This window comes from Aulonocara stuartgranti (genome assembly GCF_965226115.1).
Source record: "Aulonocara stuartgranti genome assembly, chromosome: 19".
Lineage (NCBI taxonomy): Eukaryota > Metazoa > Chordata > Actinopteri > Cichliformes > Cichlidae > Aulonocara > Aulonocara stuartgranti.
Genome location: NC_138955.1, coordinates 10,748,500 through 10,771,837, shown reverse-complemented (window position 1 = coordinate 10,771,837; position 23,338 = coordinate 10,748,500). Strand labels below are relative to the sequence as shown.

Genomic DNA, 23,338 nt, shown 5'->3' with positions numbered 1-23,338 from the left:
TTTCGCCATCCCTGCTCCTTCTCTGTAGGTCTCCTCACTTACTTCCATCATTCCTCCAACCTCCTATGATCCCAGAATAGCCTCACGGCGGAGCTCTCTCTAAATATTAGTGAAGGTTTTGGATTTCGGGGTGACTCTGGAGATGGATTAAAGGGACGGTGCACCGCAAAACTGGAGCAGCACGCACGACCACGCCGAGGGGGAAGGGGGCGACGGGATTCGGTGAATTCGCGGAGCCCCCGGGACAGAGGTGAGTGCTGTCCGGTAGTATAGAGGTTCTCTTCTCCCGTACGCAACCCAAAGAAAGCTCAGGAACCTATATGCTTCTCCTGTTGGCAGGAGCTGAGAGGCGACAGAAGAAAAATTAGCACATGGTTTTCACGTTTCCATCGTTGATGATATCATACGCAATCTGCTGATTTCTGCTTGTGGAGGAGTAACTGCCCAGTGGTCATTTTAATATAGTGTTTAATCAGATTCTGGTTACTAGAGCCTTCAATAGATGATCTAAAACAAATGAAAGCTTTTTTTCCCCTTTTTTTTTAAATCAAAAAACACATGATTCCTATCCATGAAAAATGAAATCAGTATCACCGTTTACACCCATCTCAATTTATATTATTAAGATAAAGCTACATTTAAAGGACGGCTGTTTCTTTCGCTGTAAAAGCAGGTGAGTTAAACTGACCAAGGTATAAAGTCGAGCAAATAGCGCTTTGCATATGTCTGTTTAAGGGCCCTGCAGTGCACATGGCTTTACATTAGCCAACACAGCAACTTTATTGCTGAATCCATGAATACAGTGAATAGAAAACTGGTGAGCTGTGGTTCTCCACTTCATATTCATCTCATTAATTAATTTCCAAGTTCATTTTTTTGAAAACTATGCATGAATAACGAGTAGGGAGACACCACAAATCTATTTCACTTTATTATTCTGTACTGTCCTGTACTCTTCTACTCTGAATAATAGTGTAGTAACTATAGGGACTTAGGGACAGCAGACATACACGGATCAGCCATTACTCTAAGACCACTGATGATGAAGTGGTTTAAAATCATTTTGCTTTGCTTAGAACTGGATCCTGCTTCTGATTTGTCTTTCTTTGGCATGTGCCAGCCCCTTCAATTAACCTCAAACCCCCTTACCTGCAAAGGCACTCCCCAATGGCAGCAGCCTCCCTTAGCAGAGCAGTACCCTTCGGCAACTGCAAAAGCTGCTCAAAAACAGCCCAAGGAACAGTACTAAGAGCCCAAAGCACCAACCCAGCCTGCAAACTCCCCAGATCACATTCCAATTCCCGCAACCCACAGAAATCCACCGCCAATGTTCTGATACCAGACATCACAAGAAACTCTCAGCGGTCAAGAGTACATGCCCTGATGGGTCTGACATTTTCTGGCAGCACAAAGGTGGTGTGTACAGTAATAGGCAGGTGGTCTCATGTTGTGGCTGATGCTGTGAAGTATGTGAAAAAAAATTCCCTTTTGAGAAATAAATTGCTGGCTTTGATTTTTTTTTTTGTTCCCATTTGATTCAATTTAATCCCCACCAAAAAATCCCTCATCTCATGAATGCTACAGGATGACTGCTCTATACTGTTCTATTTTGTAGTATAGAAGTAGGTTATATTACAGTGCGTGAGTGATTATTTATCAGTCAGTAGATAGAAAATAAATTTGATCTGATCACTAACCAGTTAATTGTTTTAGATATGTTTTTAGCAAATCTCATTGCATAGCCAGTTGGCTAAATGTTCATCAAAATGAGATGTGAAGATGCCAACCTGGGCTCTGGGAGACTGTAATGGCCAATCTAGACAAAAGACACAAAGACAAAACAATAAGTTCATTCTCAGCTAATTCAAATTGTCAGCCAGCACTCTTTTCTATCAAACAAACAACGACAGGATGTCTTTTTTTAGAAGAATTAAGCTCAGTTCTCCAAGAGCTTTTACAAATATACCATAGTAGCTGCCCTGGAGGATTTTATAGTCACCCAAGACCTTGTCAGTACTGTAGGTTTATCCTTTAATTAGTCACCCATCCATACATTAGCTCACTATCTTTAACCCCACCCCTGTGCTGATGCTCCCTGAGTCATATATTTTCCTCAGTGCCTGACAGACTGTTTCTGCATGCCATGGGCTATACAACCCACTTCATTCACAGGCATACACACAGACAAGATGTACACAAATCGCTTAAACTATAAACACACTCAGACACTTTGCAAGCACAAGCATAGCAGCTCAAACTACAAACAGTGCAGCACACACACACACACACACACACGCACACACACATAAAAGATGCGCCTCAGAGGACGAATGCTGGTGTAATAGATAAACGACCCCCATTTCTTCAGTCAAGAAGCTCATTCAGTGCATGTTTGTGTGTGTAATGTGAGTTGGGGTGCGGTTTAAGTGCTGACTGGAGTAGGTCACTGAGACCAAGCTGCTGGGCGAGTGAGACCCAGACCCCAGCGTCTTCCTAAGCTGCTTTTAGCGACACTGAAATCCATCCATCCCAATATCCCCCCTTCTATGATCTTCACCCCCTTCCTACCCTCACCACCAGACATACAAATACACACACTCACACACAGAGACACACACACACATTTGGCTTTTTTTGAAATATTTTTTTTCTTTGATCTGTGCTTATCTTGTCCTCTTCTCTCGTTTCCAATACATTTCTAGCGGTCATGGAAATTAGACTGTGGAAGTCTTTGATTCTTTGCGCCTTACATTGCCTCAGGGTCAGCCCCCCCTCCTCTGTTTCGAGAGAAACAGAAAAAAATAAAAGAGGGAGGAGATTAAAAATGGGAACGAGAGAGGTGTGCAGAAAGAGGGACAGGTGGTGAAACGTGAAATGAAGGGTGAAAAGGCAGAGATGGGGATATGCTGAGAAATGATACAAGAGAGACCAGCAAGACAGAAACAAACAAGAGCTCAGCAGAAGTACTGAGATGTAGAAGGTGACAGAGGTAGAAAGACTTACAGAGGCCATGACAGCTTTCAGAAAACGTGAGTTTGTTGAAGGGTGATGTGGATGGTATTTTTGGATTCAAGCTTCACAAAAACCTTTGGGCCTTCTCTTTTAAAGTGGACTATTTCTGTGACGAAGAAGGATATTACAAGTACAAAATGTTCATACCTTCATTAAAGACCAAAGCGCTCCACTGAAACTCATTTGGGAAAGCATAAATCCATTCAGTTGGGTCAGCAGGCCTTTGACACAAGGTGCAGTAGATTTGCATATGGGGCCACTGAGCAAGTGGCCACAGGCCAAATCTCCACATTCATCATATTAGTCAGTGCATGGATTGTAATGAAGATAAATATGGATAAAACAAAGGCAAAGTAACATATAGGAACAGGAATGTTGGTATAAAAAGAACTACTCACAAAGAAAAGAGGTCAAGAGGAAAGTGTTAGTAATGTGGTAGGGAAATGAAACCGATTGAAAAGGAGAGATAAGCAAAATGGGACAAGCAGAGCCAGGAGAGAGGGAAGATTGAGAGGGAGGGAAAGGGAGAATTGGGTAGAGGACAGAGAAAGAGGGGACAGGCTCTTATCGGGGGGGGGGGGGGGGGATGGGGTTCTGTAGAGAGCTGTGAATATTTAACTCTGTTTAGTTTTCCATTCCTGCCTTTGGCGTTGGCTTGTCTCTGACGCCTTTTGACTGCCTGCAGGTTACTGATGGAAGGAGATATCTCTATATATGCACGTCTATAATTTTGTGGGGGAAGATTAATTTGAAATGTAACAGGTATGTAGAATTATTCTAAATACTAAGCACCTGAGTAAATGGTAACTGGGCTTCTTTTAGGAGAGGCTTTTTTCAGTTAATCAGTTCATTCTAATTCTTTCTAATTCTTTTCCCCCATTTGTTTATTTTCCTAGTGACATAAAAAACACTTTTCAAAATATGACAGTCTTGTGTGTTTTGTTGTCTCCCTGCATTTTTGGGTGGCTGCAGCTAAGGAGGGATAGCAGTCATGCTAATCAGAAGATCGGTGGTTCAAACCCTGGCTGCTCCTGTCTGCCAAAGTACCTTTAGGCAAGATGCTGAACCCCAAGTTATTCCTGATGTATCCATTGGTGTGCAAGTGTTAGACAGAAAGTACTTCAGCATAGAAAAAAAGTGCTTGTGTGTATGTGAACATACACCACCTTGCATTTAATCATTAGGTATTATTAAGCTCTGGCTCTCTTGCACAGTGTCTGTTTTGTCTTGCCTTCCTCCTGCAACTGGTCGAGCCAGATGGCCACCCCTCCCTGAGCCTGGTTCTGTCTGAGGTTTCTTCCTGACACTGGGAAGGGAGTTTTTCCTTCCCACTGTCAACAAGTGCTTGCTCATATGGAGTGGTCAGATTGTTGGGGTTTTCTCTCTATTACTGTAAGATCTTTACCTTACAATATAAAGTGCCTTGAGGCGACTGTTGTTTTGATTTTAAAAGCACTATGTAAGAACCAGCCCATTTACAACGTGTATTCAGACAAAGTCAAAATAACAACTTTGGATATTAAGTGTGCAAAAAATTAGACTGAATTATTAAATGTTTCTGTAGTATTACTGAATTGCTAAAGCAACGTTATACCATAATTGCTTAGAATATCTTTAATGTCTGTGTTTTTTATTAGTTTTATTATTACTCTAACACTCTAATGCTTTCTAGTTCATACAGAAAACTTTGCAGCACCAACCAGCCTTTGACAACTTTTTGACCTGCTGTTTCATTCATAAGTCAGGGCCTGGCAGACTTTTGAAACATCTTTTTGAAGCTTTAGATTGATGATTGATGGTGGAAATCCATGAACCTGCTCTGAAACTCCACTCTGACATCTCTTTGCAATCTGTTATCCCAACAGGCTGTGACTGGTCCCATCCCAAGATGACATCTCCCAAAAACAAAGCCAAGAAGAAACCACCAAAAGACAGCATGACACTGTTGCCATGCTTTTATTTTGTAGAGGTATGTGTCGCTAGATCAGATGCATGAATGAGTCACCTTTTTAAAATACAGATGCTTGTTTGACATTTCTCACTGCATTTATTGAATTAGTCCCTACTGAATCATTCCTTTTTCTGTACAATGATACCAGTAGTGAGTGCCTTGTGTTGATTGCATTTGGAGGCATCTGACATCTGTTGTAAAGCAAGCAAGACGGGTATAACTTGCCCTTTTGTATGTGTTTGAAAGTGTGTATTTGTTTGTACTGAAGATGAAACATTGGATGAATCACTTTTTTCCAAGCAAATATTATCTGCGAGTCACTCTTTGCTATGTCCTTGGTCGCATTTGTGTGTGTGTTTGTGTGCGTGCATGCATATCCAGCTCCCCATCGTCCTATCCTCCTTGGTGTCCCTTTACTTCCTGGAGCTGACAGATGTTTTGTCCCCGGCGATGGTGGGCTTCCGTTGCCATGACCGCGACCTCTCCATGCCCTATGTGGAGACAGGCGATGAGCTCATCCCTCTGTTGATGCTGCTGAGTTTGGCCTTTGCTGGACCTGCAGCTTCTGTAAGTCTATATGACACACATGTGAGGATCATTTGGGGTGCTAGTTTCCTGTGTTACCGAGTCCCAGAGTTACTCCATTGGATTGTGTATAAAAATATCCATCCATCCATCCATCCATCCATCCATTCATCCATCCATCCATCCATCCATCCATCACACCACAATGTTACGTGCTATACTTTAATAAATTATTCTATATTAGTCATACCTAATAAATAGGTTAAAATTGACTTCTATTAAGCATATATGTCTATGGCATTCAGTGCAATGACTATCTACAATCTGTGCAGTACTTCCTGCTTACACCCACCAGACACTTCGTTAGGTACACCTCTCTAGTACCGGGTTGAGCCCCTTCTGCCTTTAGAACTGACCGTAGTTCTTAATAACATAGATTCAATAAGATGCTGGAAACATTCTTCAGAGAAATTGGTCCATGCTGAAATGATAGTATCACGTAGCAGCTGCACATCTATGATCAACTCCACCGCATCACAAAAGTGCTCTACTGGAGACTGTGTGTGTATCTGGTGACTGTGGAGGCATTTTGATTGATTTTGCTTCTTGCTTGGTGGTTATGGGTGTGTGAATGTTTTGTGTGTTTTATGTTTTCTTTTTATGTGACATTTTTGTGATCTTCTGCCAAGAGACTGCAGATATTAATTAGCTTTTCAGGTGCAAATGGCAACATTTATCTTAATGTTATACATGGTCCTGTTTTAATTAAAAATAATGGATACACTGTCTGAACTGCTGAGAAAGGAAAGATCCATGCTTTCACATTATTTACATCAAATTACAACCAAATGTGTAACACAGCAGAAACTGAGACTCATCAGACCAGGCAATGTCCGATTTTGGGTGAATAGTAGCCTCAGTTTTTTGTTTTTAGTTGATGCGAGTGGTAACTGGTCTTCTGTTGCTGTAGCTCGTCTCCTTCAAGGTTTGACATATTCACATTATTTGAGCTACTGTTGTCTTCCAATTAGCTCAAAACAGTCTGTCCATTCTCCTCTGTCTTCTGACATCAACAAGGGATTATTGTTCAAAGAACTTCCCTTCACTGGAAATTTTCTCTTTTTTGGATCATTATCTGTAAACCCTAAAGATGTTTGTGCAGGAAAATCCCTTCAGTTGATCAAATACTCATCTGGCATCAGAAACCACGCCACGAGACATTTTAATAACCTTTCTTCCTCATTCTGAGTTCTCAGTTTGAAGTCAAGCAGGTTGTCTAGACCAGCGTTCCCCAACCTTTTTTGCGCCACGGACCGGTTTATGCCCGACAATATTTTCACGGACCGGCCTTTAAGGTGTCGCAGATGAATACAACGAAATAAAACTAGTACCGGTACCGAAAAAAAGAAAATTTATTCATAACACACGTGAAAAGACCAAGGAAAACCGAGTAAACGATAAAAACGATAACAAAATAACGCTGAAAACCAATAAAAACCCTGAAAACTATACATTTCACACCTGAGCCTCAACTTTCACGGCCGGTACTGGTCCGAGGCCCGGGGGTTGGGGACCGCTGGTCTAGACCACGTGTACACATGTAAATGCATTGCTCAATGCTTTTATTTGCCATGTGGTGGTTTGATTAGATGTTTGTGTTAACGAGCAGTTCTGTAAAACCTTTTTGTAATTAAAAATATTTTTCTGCCACAAGTTTATCCATATTTAGATATTATGTAATATAATTTGACTTGTTATAGTAATACTCTGCTGCCCTGTTTCCAGACATCCAGTTTCTATTGGTATTTTGGGATTGTTTTAATTTGAAAATTGATTGAAAACTTATTAGAGCATGATTTACACAGGCTGAACTAAAACAACATGTTAAATGAACCTAAAAGTTTGAGTAATAATTATATTTAGGTTTTCCACTGAGCATTTAATTAACATTTAATGAACTCCTTATATGAAAGTGTTGATTAGCTCTACCAGAACATAATCCTGTCACAGATTCAGTGACCTATTATATGTCTGAAGCTTTGAGGGTTTGTGAGTGCTCCACATAAACATCCCGCAGATACACTTGTGCATATAGACAAATGCATAGATCACACAAATGTACAGCTTGTCAAACACTCACAAAGCAAGATAAATGTAGACACTAAATATATACCTGACATTCCCATGCACATCATCGAACACACCACAGGCCCTCCAATCAATATGCACACTCGCACCCAGACGCACACATTCCTAATCCTTCAGCAGACCTCTCCAAAACTCATCTATCATTCCAACTGAAAGTGATCACTGTTCAATAGCACCTTTGCTCCATTCGCTCTACAATGCATTGTTTCTCATCGATCACAATATCTTGTATCTGACAATGATAGATTCAAACTTTTCAAATCTTTTTCTTTTTCATTTACTCTCGTAGTCGTTTGAAGTGTAATGAAGAAAGACTCCATATCTTTTATTCTCCTTTTTTTTTCTCTCCCTCTGTCTGCAGATTATGATGGGGGAAGGCTTGATGTACTGCATGCAGTCCAAACTGAAGACTTGTCCAAAGTCAGAAGGCAGCATAAATGCTGGAGGCTGCAGCTTCAACTCCTTCCTACGCAGGACCGTGCGATTCGTCGGTGTGTATAACTGCCAGTCCTTCAGAGCGTTTGGGCTGCTTGCAGGAGTTAAGGCCACACTGTTATTCAGAGCACACTTAGTTACATGGTGTAATAGTTCAGGACAAATTATTGATGGGCATCTCTGAGGACACGTGAGAACTCTGTTTTTCTAGTTTTTTTTTGTATTGTCACTACCCAAACAAGCAAAATAAAATAAAATAGTCATATTAATACAATGAACAGTTTATCAAACTGAGGCCAATGGAAGATGCGTAGGTTAAATTCTGTCCTTTATGCAAACCACAAAGTTAGAGCAAAATTCTGTTGTTCTTAAGATGAATATCAGTTTTGGCTCTGACAAATTATTCATCCTTCTCAGCCTGCAACTTTATCCCTGTTTTAGAGTAGAGAAATAAGCTAATTACATGCATTAAATGAAGGGTGGCTTAAAATGAAAAAGGCATGATATCATACTCTACAGGAAATATCTTGAGGCTGACTTTGAGCTTTGAAGTGAAAACAGTAATTAATTCACCTTGCCAAATTTCTCTGTCTGCGGGAAAGCTTCAAAATGTGACAAACTGAAGGCTTTTGGTGTCACTTAAGGTCGGAGCAAATTAAGCGTAGTTTGCGCAACTGTACACATTCATAAATGAATATCTCAATGTCCGGAAACCACCAGAGGCTTTTAGTTCATTTACTAAGGTTGCCTTACTATCTCTTCCCTTTACCTCTCTCCCTCAGGTGTTCATGTATTCGGTCTCCTGGCAACAGCCCTGGTGACAGATGTCATCCAGTTAGCTACTGGCTACCACGCCCCTTTCTTCCTTACTGTCTGCCAGCCTAATTACACGGCCCCGGGAGTGTCATGTGACAACAATGCCTACATCACACAGGACATCTGCATGGGCAAAGACCAGTATGCTATTATGTCAGCTCGGTAAGGCATTCATTTATAACTAAAGGAGAATAAACACCGAATGTCTCCATCTGCTTAAAATCAAAATTTGCATCATTGCACATATAAAAACAACATAAACGCTAATAAGACAAACAGATTTAATGAAGTCGTTAAAGTAAATCATCAGTGCACTTGTACAGAGTCTTACCTGTCTTGTCAGCGCTCTGGCTCCATGGTCTGTTGCCTTGTAATAAGAATAAGACAACGTTGTGCTACCTAGTTTATTGTCAACATGCCTGCAGTTGGATGCAGCTCATAACTAGAGATGGCACGATACCACTTTTTTATGTCCGATACCGATATCATAAATTTGGATATCTGCCGATACCGATATGAATCCGATATAGTGTTTTTTAATCAACAAAACTGTTTTTTAAAATATCTTGCTGCATTTTGCAAGTCTGCAAGTTCATACTCAAGTTTAAAACAACAACTACACTAAAGCTATTCTGTTATACCTGTATACAAAAAAAATATTTCATAGTTCAGCAATACTGATCAATCTAATAAACTTAGACCTACACCATTCTCCCTATTCTGGTATTTTAAAGAGTACTTAGCGTAAATATTAAGCAACCTAACTAATAGGGTTCCAACTCCCAGCAACAACAAAAATAAATAAATAAAAAATAGGGAACCACCCCTCACACTCCACCTCATGATGCTTAATCGACGTAATCAACCTTAATTTGATGCAGTGTGAAAAAAAATGCACAGAAATATTAAATAGATTCAACATCTTTCTTCAACAAAATTGCAGACTGCACAGATGGTACCTTCCCAAAGGAAAAAGTACTATAGCTTACTAGGGTATATATATTAGACTTAATAGTCACTATATACAGTAATTGACTTCTATTCGTTTTACATCAAATTAAAACTTTGGGTGTCAGATAATTATTTATTAAAAGCTAGACATTTTAAATGAGAATAAGAAAGAAAAGTATGTCTTTGTGCCCCCTTTTCCCAGTTAATGCCCTATCGGCCCCCCTGGCTAAACTTTGCTAGATCCGCCCCTGCACAGTTACCAGCGTCAGCTACGTAGAAAACGATCCTGGTGTAGAAAGTAATATTAAATAAATTCTAACAACAGCTTATCAAGCTTAAACGTGCTGCTGTTGTTCAGCCGCTGGTTTCCTCTTTCTGGTGCAAAGTGGGCCAAAAACAAACAAGAAAGACGGACTCGCTACAGAAAAGCCGATCAGCTGATCATTTAAGCAGTTTCATGATTGAAGTAGCAGCCGGAGAGCGAGAGGCAGTCGCTCGTTAAGCTTAACGTGGGAATGCTTTACAAACATTCAGAGATGGACTTACACACTTGCTTTACTTCTCTCGGGGATAACTTTGTCGGAGATGAAATGCCAGGTTGCTAGCGAAGCTCCAAATGCTATCCAGACCACCGACAGGTCCCGCATGCCACAGCCGCTCTATCAGGTGATGCATACTGCTCCGACGTGCTAACGTTCTGAGGTGAGTTACGGCGTGTTGCAAGTTTTGTGAGGTGCTTTCGTGATATTTAATGGATCGGATTACATTTTTTATTTTTCTCCGATATCCGATCCAGTAATTTAGGTCAGTATCGGACCGATACCGATACGTAATATCGGATCGGTCCATCTCTACTCATAACTATACATCCTTAATCAGAAAATGTAACCCAATGTATTATGACAATAATGTTGCAGATTTTACTGAATAGGGTGAAACATCACTGTCTTGCAGGAGTATAGCAGACAAGGACTAATGACAACTTATTGAGGGGTTAAAAAGATAAAAATAGATAGAAATGGTTGCTTAAAATAATAAGGATTTTCTTTTTAATGGCATACTTGATAGTAAAGCCAAATGTTTATTTGTATAAGAAGACCTGCCACTCAGCTGCAGAATCTTCCTCGCAGGTGCTCTGACTAAGTTTGGGTTTTGTAAATGCTCTTTTGCAGTGCAGTTTCTAACAAGCAGACATAGGCTAGACAAATAAGCTCCGATCTATGGGTATGAGAGGCACTAAGCACACACACACACACAGGAAAGATTATAGCTAAATAGAGTTGATACAGGGATAATCCTTGTAGTACAAGTGCATATGTTAGCACTGCTTTACTTGCCGTGACTCTTATTGACACAATGCATTCTACTTGCTACTCACCTCAGTGTCTAAAGGATTAGCAAGACATGTTCTATAAAACTCTTGCAGTTTTTGCCAAAACTAACATCATCTTAACCTAAATATAGTTCCAGCCTTGATCCTCAAATTCATCCTTTTCACCTAACATCACGTCATTATAGGCATGCCCACCCGGAGGGCAAGATGTGTGTTTTTTTTCCACTGCTTCTCAATTATTTGTGTGTGAAAATACTAAACCTGCTCACAAGAACAGTGGAAAAATCTCACCAGCACAGATTACCAATGCTCAGTCATTTACACTGACACAGAAATAAGGCCTGATTAGATTAGTCATAACATTTTTAATAATCTAACAGTATTACTGGCTTGCCACTACTGCCCTGTAACGCCGACTCCAACTGAAACTAACTACCAGTGGATCGCTGTTATATAGCTTGCTAACATTACAACCGACATTTGCTTTGACAGCGAGCAGTTTCATCCTGTTGGCCGTGAAAGTGAAAGGGTTGTTCAGAGAGGAATCTATAGATCAGTAAATTGCTCTGGCAGAAACTTGACTGGGTGGTTTCTTTGTGCTGGAAATACCACAGAGACTCTTGCATGTGGATTGATGTATCCAAAATGGGCAGTGTGTCTACATTTTTTTCTCTTACTTTGAGAAGTGATCGCAATATTCACAGACAGAAACAGAAGGAAATTTGACAGGCCTGTGCTGGAGTTCTATGGAGTGTCCAGTGTTGACCTGCATGTTTGAATGGTGTCCAGGGCTCTGTGCCTGGAGGGCAATATGACTGAAATCTATTCATAAAATAGACCTTTAGGCCAGCCAAAGTGTATTCAGACTCCAGGTCTAAAAGAAAACATGGCCTTTAAAGAATAATCCTTGAATTTAGCCTGAAAAAAATGGGAAACGATAACACAACAGCAGAAGTTAAGAGCAAACACAAGATTTCTTTCATTTAAAAAAAAAATTAAATTAAATAACATTTCTGACCTCAATTCAATCACTCTCCCTTTAATGTTCCCACTAATGCCCAGTGGTATTCTCTTTGTGTTTATTAATGTTCACATCCAAGGACACACACTCAGTCTGACAACTCTCAGTCGGGCAGACACACAGATTTTAATGTCAAATGCAATCCGGGCATAACAAGAGCAGCCGCGACAGTTTTATTCAGGTTTATTCAAGAGGCAATAAACGCTCTCAGAATACACAAAGCCCTTTATGAAAACAGGAATCGAATTCTTTTTTTGTCTTTACTCTTCCGCTTCTAACTCTCCCTTTTTCTCCCTTTAGGAAAACATTCCCATCCCAGCATGCAACGCTCTCTGGCTTCGCTGCCGTATATATCTCTGTAAGCACTCCCTTCGCCTTAATTGCCGCATGTGTTTGCTTAAGTGTTGTGTATCTGCATGATGTTTGTTTGCTTGTGAATATGCGTGTGGTTCATTTGATGCTTTTTTTTTATGAATAGCTGATTCATTAGAACTTTAAAACAGGAGAAAAACTATATGCAAGGTAACCATGTTTAGTTTGATACTTTTTCTAAAGCCTGAATGATACATTAACATTTTGTATCTTTGTCCTAGAACAACAATTAAATTTGTTTCATGATAACTATCCAGAACTTCCACTAATTCATAACAAACATTGCTGCTGGCATCATACAACTTGTATGATCTACAACCATATCAGCAACTTTCAACTGGAATTAACTGCCATTTGATACATAGTTCATAGATTTTCAGATTGCATATTATCCTCAGGCTGGGCTCACATCTGACTCAAATAAAAAATAACTGTAACTGTCAGATTGAGGTCAGGTTTGGGGGTTCATTGTTACGTTCTAGTGGATTTTTTTGCCGTTCTGCAATCTGGCACTGACTGCAGCAGTATGTGAACTGTACGGCAAAGTAGCACTGTCATTTTTCCACGAGGTAACACCCTCCCACACACACACTCCTCCACCAATGGCTATTGCAAGCTACTGGCCATATCACTGCTGCCTCAGTGAGCCCTGTATGAGCTCATTAAAGCTCACTGGACAGATTTCTGACAAGATAAGGCAGGGGAGCTGGAGAAAAGCAGCTGTTGGGTTTGTTAGCACTACAACATGTTGTCGGATCTTCGCGCTGATGCCAGGTCATTTTTTTTCAGTTCTGGTCATACCTGTCCAGCAAATTTAGACATTCATGTATTTATTGTGTTCAGTATAAAAAAAACTTTTCTGCTAAATTTAAATGAAATCAAATAAAGAAAATACCTAAGAAAATTTCTCCACAAAAGGCAGATAGTTGGTTCAAGAAGTGCCGAGAAAATCTGCATCGAAAATAACTCGCATCTCTCCAGGCTGACAGATTTTCCCTCTTGCATCAAGAAAAGCAGGATTTTTATGCACAGCACTAGATAGACAAGCTTGTTAGAAAGGAAATTTTTTGCAAAGCCTGCATTCTGTCACTCAGCTGTCCTCCGTTTTATATAATCGAAATATGGTGTGCATGCAGAGAATGCGAACGGCCAGTAACTGTAAATATATTTTCCCCCTTTCACAGCCTGACTTTCTCACTCATCTAACTTTACTGCCAAGACATTTGAATTCGAAACTACTTTACCACATGAGCTAAAAAAGAAATATACAAATAAGATCAAAATAAGTTCATTTCCCTTTTTCAAGACAATATGAGTTATATTAAAGAGAATGCTTCGAGCTGCACAGGAAACAAGTGCTATTGTATAATGGATGTCTTTGGAATAATTGTTATTAAATATGAATCTATATCCGCTTTACTTTAGCTTTTCTTAGTACAAAGGGGGATTAAAGGAGGAAAAGCCTGTATCTTTAAAAATACTTTTTTAACATTTCAGTATCTTAACTGTACAGATAAGACTGAAAAACTTTTTAAGTGTTGATTATAGACTGTATTTGCAAAAGTGACCGTATTTGAACAGAATGGTCCAAGGAGCACCTAGTATTTAATTAGCCTGTTAATACAATTTACAGCATAGCCAGCCGTATTAATTGTCAGGTAATTGAATTCAAAAGGTAGCAACAATGCACACATGCTCAGTTCAGCTTAAGTGGTGCCAAACAGACAGCTTGTGGCTATTTAACTGGCTGTTGCATCCAGCTTTAACTGGCACATCCTGGTTGGCTTCATTTTTCAGTCCTGGAGTTAACTCTTGGAGGTAATGGGCAAATTATTCGTCTTTAAGAATGCAGCCTGGAGAGCTGTTTCTCCATTTATGTTAGGCTAAGCTCCAGACTTTGGCTTAATATCTAATAAACAGATATGAGTTTGGTGTTGATATCTCTTCTAACTAGCATATTGTTTTATTATTAACCGGGTAATGCAATCTACATTTGCACTACACACTGTAAAGTAATTGTCTATGTGCACCTGAGGTAAAATTATCGTAATGCCTTTTAATCTTAATCCCGGGCTTCATATGTCTCAAACGTCTGCTCTTTGCTGATATGCTGTGTGTGTTTGTTTCTCTCTGCAGATGTATTTCAACGCCAGCATCAACAGCACTACTAAGCTGCTGAAGCCGATGCTCGTCTTTGCTTTCTGCATGGCAGCAGGCCTCGCTGGCCTGACGCAGATAACTCAACACCGCAGTCACCCTATAGACGTGTACGTGGGATACGTGATAGGAGCCGGCATTGGAGTCTACTTGGTTAGTTCAACAAAGTGCACAAAAATGTTTGCTCCTGCTTTTTTCCCCAATTGCTTTATATCTAATAATAGAACTTTCTAAAAAGAAATCTGAATTAATGAAGATGTCTACAAATCTTCTATTTTAGGCCTATGTTTGTGAATTAAGCATCAGCATGTGTTTGGATCCATTCAGGGATTTGTTTGTCTGTGAGGAGTAGTTAACCATCAATATGCAGCAGGGTGGGAATGACAAAATGCACATAAATAGATTTTCTTATTAACGTGGTTTAGTTGTTTTGCTGCGACTGAACTGTCCCATTGTATTATTCTAACAGTATCACAGCATGTGCTAACAAACGCTTCTTTCTTTCATCACCTCTCCTCCCTGTGTGGCTTCCATATATTTCTCTCCGAGCATTTTTTTTTTTTACTGGCAGCCTATATATAGCCTTTTCTATTACGGAGGGAAGGGAGAGGGAATGAATAATCCGATAAGAATTTTCTGGAACAATTTCACACTTCGTTTTAAGAAAACTTGTCGTTGCCATTTTCCACGCTCCCCTCCTCCTCGCCTTCTCTGTCTCTCTCGTCTTTCACTTTTCAAGAGGGGGAGTTTTTCTCCTTGTCATTAAAGGATGAAGAGAGGGGTTAGAGAGGGATTCACGCTGACCTCAGGAGAATAGCAGGAAAGAGAGATGTCTATTCACGCAAACTCTCTCCACTAATATGAAAATCTAAATTTTCCCTCCTAATGATTAAAGAAAACACAATTTCATGCTCTAGTCTTTATTTAACACCCTGAGTGGTTCTATTTCCTCATTTATTTCTCCTTTGTCCCTCTGTCCCTTGTTAGGCTGTGTACGCAGTGGGAAACTTCAAAGCCTCGGAAGAAGATGCTCCGTCTTTACAGAGACTAGCTTCAGCACAGCAGAAGGATGGCCTGAGGGTGTTGAGTCAGAGGAGCCATGACTCCTTGTACAGGAAGACTCCCAGGGTGTCTGAAAGCAGGGAGGAGCTGGGGTTGGGATCTGGAGCACGGAGTAAGGTGAGGAGGGAGAAGGCATCCCTGGCCTCCCTCAAACGAGCAAGCGCTGATGTGGAGCTTCTGGCGACCAGTCGTCCCATGGGCAAGGAAACCATGGTAACCTTCAGCAACACCTTGCCTCGAGTTGCAAACGGCAACAGCCCCATCTCACCCTCAGAGGAGCCAGTCACCACCCAGCGTCACATGACGTTCCACGTGCCCTTCGACCCACAAAGGTCTCGGCAGCTGGTGTCAGAGTGGAAGCAGCGCTCGATGGAGCTCCGTAGCCAGAGCTCACGAGATGAGGAAGAGGGAGGAGATGGAGGAGGTGAAGGAGGCACAGCTGCAGGGGAAGGGGGCGACCAACAAATGCCGTCTTCTCTTTATCCCACAGTGCAAGCCAATACCACCACACCGACTGGAGCCAGGATGGTGGTGGCACCCCCACTTGTTCACATCCCTGAGGAGGCCTCTCGGCCACCTCCTGTTTCCCCTAAGAGTGCCAAGACACGGGCAAAGTGGTTGTCACTCACAGAGGGAGGAGGACTAAAAGAGCCTGGAACAGGGCCCATTGCCGTGTCGACTCCCCGTGTGCCCAACACGCAGCCCAACCAGCCTCCCAGCCAGCAAAGAGTCACACAGGTGAGGTAGAAATTAGAAAATGAAAGCCTAAAAACGATCACAACGATATTATCTTTAGCCATAATTTTTCATACTTTATTGTCACGTGGCATGTAGCCAATTCAGTTTAGACAGGAACGGAGATTTAACAGCTGCCATATGCTGTGTAAACTACACATCTATGATTTATTTTTGCTGGTATAATCAAAACAACACTGGTGGGAGCAATTTCACTGATTAGTTTCCAACATAAATCAGTCTCATAAGACTTCAAATGCTAATTATAACTAGAGTTAAATCTTCTGAAAATATTTTAGAGGTATATAATAGGTTATTATCATGCTCTGCCATGTCCACGCCAAAAAATGTCCCTCTTCCTGGATAGTTGTTGAGTAATTTATTTGCAGCTGCTCTTATATATGGATTATCATGAGATTTTTGTCTCTTTCTTGCAGGTCGTAGCCATGTCAAAGCAGCAGGGTCAAGGACCTACTACTCCTTCCACTAAGACATCAGAAGGCGGCTCCTCCTCTGGTCCTGGCTCCAACTGCTCAGAGTCACCATACTACCGGATACCATCTGATCGAGACAGCTGCACTGGGAGCAACCCAGGGAGCATCGCTGGCAGCGGGAGCATCGTCACAATCGACGCTCATGCCCCTCACCATCCGGTGGTGCGTGTGTCGGCCACTAATGGCAAGCCGTGGGAATGGAGAAACACCATCAGTGGCAACATGATGGCCGCTGACCCGACGGGTGACAAACACCGTGCCGCGCTGCAGCGACAAGACAATGTCAGTCATTACCGGGACTACAGGACACTCCCAGTGAAATCAGACTCCCTGTGCTCCTCCTCGGTCAGCTGCAGTGCCGAAGGAGGAGCTGATCTGCCTCCCCCACCTTTTCCCACCTCCTCATCCCCTCTTCCGCCCCCACCTCAGCTGTCGTCATCCCCTATCCCACCACCGCTTCCTCAACCATCTTCCTCTCCCTTGCCTCCCCCTCCACCACCAAGCTCCTCCCCAATGCCTCCACCTCCCATTCACCCCACCTCCTCTCATATGCCTCCACCTCCTCACCCATCCTCTCAGATGTCTCCACCACCCCTCCCATCTTCCTCTCAAATGCCTCCCCCTCCTCACCCCTCTTCTTCCCAAATGCCTCCACACCCACACCCATCGTCTTCGCCCTTGCCTCCACCACCGCATCCCTCTTCCATGCCTCTACCTCCTCACCAGTCTTGCTCCAGCATGCTTCCTCCACCTCCCCACCCTGACTTACTGATAGATGGCCACAACCAGTTATTGTCCCGCACTTCCACCCTGCCCCGTCGGCCGTCTGTGTCCGCCCGAAGCCATGCTGAGCAGGAGCACTACTACAAGGCCATGCAGAACGAGAGGATGTTATAGTGAAGCGTGAAGACAAGAGACACCATTGTAAAATCACAGATTGTACTAGAGAAGGGAGGACTCTTCTCAAAGAGACACTGAAGAAAAGTAGGCAGCGATAGGTGAACAGAGTTTTATGACTTTTGAGAAATGATAAAGTGGTTTAGAGATCCTGGATATGGAATTGAGGACTAGGTGAAAGTCTGGCAGAATACAAACTCAGCAGGGGGAATCTTTTTTTTTCCACTTCCTGCATACACAAACTACCCACAGTGTTAGCTCAGCAGCCCTCACTGAGAAAAGAACAGACAAGAAAAGAAACGGATGTTAAATAGAGCAGGGAGAGAAATTAAAAACCCCAGTTTACCTCTGGTTTCAGCACACACATCCTCTGTGTTTCAAAAGAGTCGAAGAGGCTGCAGCTGAAAGAGCTGAATGAATGGATTGGGATTTGCTAAATCAAGTTTCCCTTGAGATGGGGATGAGACTCAGAAAACAAAACAACTACAAGCAATACTAGCTTTTCTTGAAGTTGAATAACTGTTTGAGATTGCCAGCCATTACACACAGAGAATTTGCTCTTGTTACTAGCTATAAAAATCATCCTTCAAAGCATTCAAAAGCTATAAGGATGCCGTAAAGTCAAGTTCAAACACAGGTTTAAGAGTACTTGCCAATAGCAACAACTGACAAAACCACAAATTCTTATACCTCCAAATAAACAAACCACATAACAAATTCTTACATTTGAGATCAGGCAGATGCGCTTGCATTTACCAGAAGAAGCAGATTTAGGAAACATTGCTTCTGGAAGGTAAGCAAGAAGGAGGAGAAAGGATGATTGGATGTGGGGAGGATCGTGCACAGTTGGGCACCCCTATACAGACGTCACTGAATGGATTACTGTAGCAAACATGAGAGGCAGTCAAGTGGAAAGAGAATTATTCCTAACATGAAGAATGTGGCTGGACACAGCACAGCAAGCCAGACAGACGGTCTGTCTTTTCTGTGCACGAAACCTTCCACGGAACGGAGCTTGAAGCCGCGCTAAGGAGATTAACGTGTTTATCAAACCATGCTAGTACACTCTTTGTATTTGGCCCTCTTGCAAATCGTAATAGTAAAGGGAATGTTAATGGAAAGCTGCCCAGCCAGTAGTGTTGCCCACCGTAACCTTGGAACAAAGTGGCTTCAGTAGGTACCAGTTGGATGGGCGAGCTGGCTTTATAGCTCAGTAAAAAAACATCCTTATGAGTAGATTTTAAGTTTTCAGGTCTTGAAAGTCTTTTCACTAGCATTTTGGCTTTCACTTTGCTTCTAATTTATCAGGAAAAGCCAAACAGAAAGACCCAAATCATTCTATTCATAAATTACTAATACCTGCAAGGTCAGACTTCACCTATCCATTATCTATACCATTTTTTTCGTTGCAGTTTTAAGAGATTATCAACTATACCTTTTTACAATATGAGGCTAAATTATTCTATTTTATATTTAAAAACTTCCCAGTTTAAAAAAACAGCCAACCAGCACTATGATAAGCTAGGATTTCTTTGAAATAAATGTTGGTAAAACAATCTTAACTCAAAAATTCACTTCCTCTAGACTTTTCATCAGCAAATGTAATTTTCTACTGTAGAGCTATAATCTTCAGATAAACTATGGCCAACATGCATTTGCTGAAGATAACCATGTAATACGTTGGAAAGGCCCAGTACAACTGAGCAAGAGGGCCTTGAAGTGAGATTTGCCCACTGCACTGGAAAATGACTCCAAATCATAGACAGTTGTAAAGATGGATGCATCTACAGTAATGTCACCCACTGGTTTCTGAAGACTCACCATCGCTATTGTGGTTGCAAAAAAATTTAAAAATGGATGTGATAAGGAAAAGCAGATCATACTGTGAAAATGCATGCTCATTGAAGTGAATATTGTTATAGTTTGGCAATATATACAAAAAAAATGGAATTAAATTGAATTGAACTGAATCATTGGCTAAAGACTTTAAATTGACCCTCATTAAGAAATGAGCGTGCGGTTTCATAGCAGAGATAATTGTCTATTTTAAAACACAGAACAAGCAAAATCTACAAAACAGCCTTAATTTTTAATTCATTATGTCCCAAAATGAGTGACTGAGCCCATAAACATCAGTCATTCATCAACTGATGGGCAACCTAAGATTTTTTAGTTTTCATTTTTATACTGTCTCTGGTCAAATACAGTTCAGTGAGTTTAGGCCTTCAATAATTAGTTTACAGAAATGATATTCAAACCATATTGATAACTGATTAACTCCAGTCAGTTAAAGAAAAAAAATGTTGTTTGAGGATTTCACTTGCATAAACATGAGGATTAGGAATATGTGGTGGGTTTTTAATTGGTTTCTCAAAAAAGGCACTCTCAATACGCCACTTAGGGCTCTGGAAAACCGTGAGTGACGTTTTTCTTGATTAGTCAGAAGAGGCGGTGGTGTTATCAGTCAGTTAAACATTTCTTTAAAAAATAATCATTTCAGCCCTAATTATACACTTCGGAGCAAGATCTGTGAGCAGGAAAAGTGAACACAACTAGTTTGGTGTTCCTTCAGTGCACTCCTGCCCTTTCTTTGTAATTATACTTTGTTGTATAAAGTTGTTATCCAGTTCATTTTTTGTCAGCAGATATTCTGTCCAATGACAAGTGCTTTATATGATGCCATTATTTGATCATACCTTAATCAAATACAGACTCAGACACACAGATGAAGTTGGTTTGCACCCATGCACCACAACACCTGAAGGATACATGGACTGATACTTTGTAAAGTAGGAAGAAGCTATGCTAAATGGAACAAGTTGTATTTTGTAGTGGCGCTCCTCAGGCGAGGAGCTGTTAGATAAAGTTGCTCGTCAGTTTGTGCTGCATGTGTGTACGAGTGTGTCCTTTTTTTATAACCTGACCTTTTGTGCTTCGAGTCTGCGATGTTACATTTTGACAGACAGACATGCCGGTGATCATGCCATTTTGACTGTAAAAATATTTGCCATTACTTAATATTATTAATACTTATTATTCCACAGTCCTCTTTTTTGGACTAATGTTTTCTATCTGTTGTGATGTGTAACATTAATAACCTCATTGAATAAAAAATAAGACTTCTTAAATACAGTTTTTAGCTTGTGGTACTTGAAAGCAGAGTCGGGGGGATGTATTATGGTGCGGCTGAAAATACAGAGGGGGTCAATGCCGAAGCAGCTTACTGTTACTCTAATGAAAAAGATCTTTTTCATTGATTCCTCGAGAACGTGCTCATTCATGCGCTCGCGCTCACACACTAACACAAATACGCATGGCCAGATGGATGCAGCAGAGCCACATTTGCGCCTTTCCTGTGGGCTAGTGTCAGGTTTCCATAATGAATTCTGCAAAGAATCATGGTAGATCCCAGTTAACCTGCAGGGATTCAGTGCTCAGTGGTCTTTTTTTCCTGTGTGTGTTAGTATGGAAAGAATTGTCCAAATGTGTACTTTTACATAAAAATGTCATTTTTAAAATATTTGATATTTTTCCAGTATAAAGCTGAGATGATTTTCTTTTTATTTCTAGATCCACATGCATCAGATTGGATGATTATTAATATATAAATGAGAGTTTTGGTGTTTTAGTAGTGCATGGCCCAGATTTAGCAAGGTTGTGAGTCCTTCCAGATATGTGTCAGATGTGGGCATTTGTTTCTTTCATTTGAATCCATGTCTGTCTGTCTCTGCATGTATTCATATTTGTGTGTGTCCGGTGCTGTGGAGCATTGAGCTGTGTGATGAGGGTGTAGAGGTAGTGGGGGGTGCAGATGGTGTATCGAGGCCTGAGGACAGTCAGCCTGTCCATGACTCACACTCAGCAAGCCAGCAGCTCTTTTTCCCTGTCTTCTCCTCTCTCTCTCCTCAGTGGCCCAGAAAGCACGAGACAACAAGTGTGTGTGTGCGTGTGTAAGTAAGTATGTGTGACTGCAGGAGGCAACAGAAAATGCAGACTGAGCTGTCTGTATGCATGTGTCTATTTTTGTGTCCCTGTGCTTGTGTATGCTTATACTTTTGTGTGTGTGTGTGTGGGTGTGAAAGTGGCTGTCCAGGAGATACTGGTGACATCCTTTTCAGCACTGGTTTACCACTGCAGAAACGCACAAAAGCCTTTTGTCCGCGGCTTTAATTTTATCGTGCTCTCTTTGTCACTCTCATTCTACCTGCTGCCATCTCGCCCAGCTCCTTATGAACCTTTACACACGGAGAAAATGGATTTAAGGCTTTGAAGCTCCCACAGTTCTGCTATGAAATTCCTCAGCTCTCAGTGGCTTGAGTGAGGGAGTACGGTTCAAAAGGATCGTAAAGATCATTTTACTTTGAGTCCAATCAATAAAGAGGGTTATTTTTCTGAGAAATAAAGTATTGATTCCTGTGTAGCATAGCAAGGTTGTCACATACAAAATATTGCCTTCTGATTCACATCCACATGAAATAACTTGGCCCGTTGCTGAAATACTCGAAGAACCTGTGTTTAATGTACTTGAAAGGCTTCATCAATTATGAAAAAGAAATGAAAGTGATGCTTTTATATTCCCATGGTGTGATGCTTGTTAAAATTTTCAGCTTGGGATCCTCAGAAAATTAAATTTAGTCTCACTAGGGACGTTTAAATCCTTTTATTTGTCAACCCACCAGACACAGGCCTTGTAGCGAGCTCTTTTGGAGCTCCAACTATAACGGGCCTTAATGTGCCAGTCAGCTGTCTACCACCACAGCTGGGGGCTAAGACTGACATTTCTACTTGGTTGGATTCACTGAGCAGCTTTACTTCCAAAGCTTGTTTCTACCTTGGAATCCAGAACAAGAAAGCAAAATCTGTAATATTTCAGGTTTTGTGTGACTAATAACCTGCCATAACAGTTATGCGAGTAGCATAAACAACCAGAGGAATTTCCCAAGGTTTTGCTTGCAGGATCATTAAACTTCATATGGATATATAATTGAGGATATTTGCTACTTGTCTTACTGTTTAACCCACAGGGTATGGAAGGTGATAAATGTCTTAGCAGTATATCCACTATGCTGTTACAGTCCAGCTGGAGGCTGACATTTTTTAAGACTGGCTTCACCTCACAAGGAAGCTGCTGCTGCTTGGGTTTCAACCTCACTGATTATTTATATATTCTTAGAAAGGATCATTTTTTATTTTCCTTTTCTTTTTTAACAAAAGGTCAACAATCATGCTAGCAGCTCTGTGAGACTCTGCTGGAGATCATAGTGGTTAAAGCTATGTGCTAAAAGGTTCACAATGGCCATGCAAACATGAAGCAGGTGCAGTCTTTACAATGACTATGATTTTAGGGTGTTGACATTTACTTTTGCTAAAAGCAGGTCATTAATCTGCTCCCAGGATTTGTGATCTTGAGATTTATATAGCATTTAATA

The 23,338-nt window shown here is 41.1% G+C and overlaps 1 protein-coding gene across 1 annotated transcript; it reads left to right on the top strand.

Annotated features, from left to right (window-relative positions):
• The first annotated feature begins 84 nt into the window (after positions 1-84).
• On the top strand, positions 85-21,018 carry plppr3a (phospholipid phosphatase related 3a). Its single transcript, XM_082515466.1, has 9 exons — positions 85-250; positions 4,878-4,981; positions 5,345-5,530; positions 7,998-8,127; positions 8,854-9,049; positions 12,493-12,550; positions 14,701-14,874; positions 15,709-16,521; positions 16,956-21,018. The coding sequence occupies exons 2-9, from the start codon at positions 4,901-4,903 to the stop codon at positions 17,907-17,909; spliced, it is 2,592 nt and encodes an 863-aa protein (XP_082371592.1). The 5' UTR covers positions 85-250; positions 4,878-4,900; the 3' UTR covers positions 17,910-21,018.
• Positions 21,019-23,338: the final 2,320 nt, after the last annotated feature.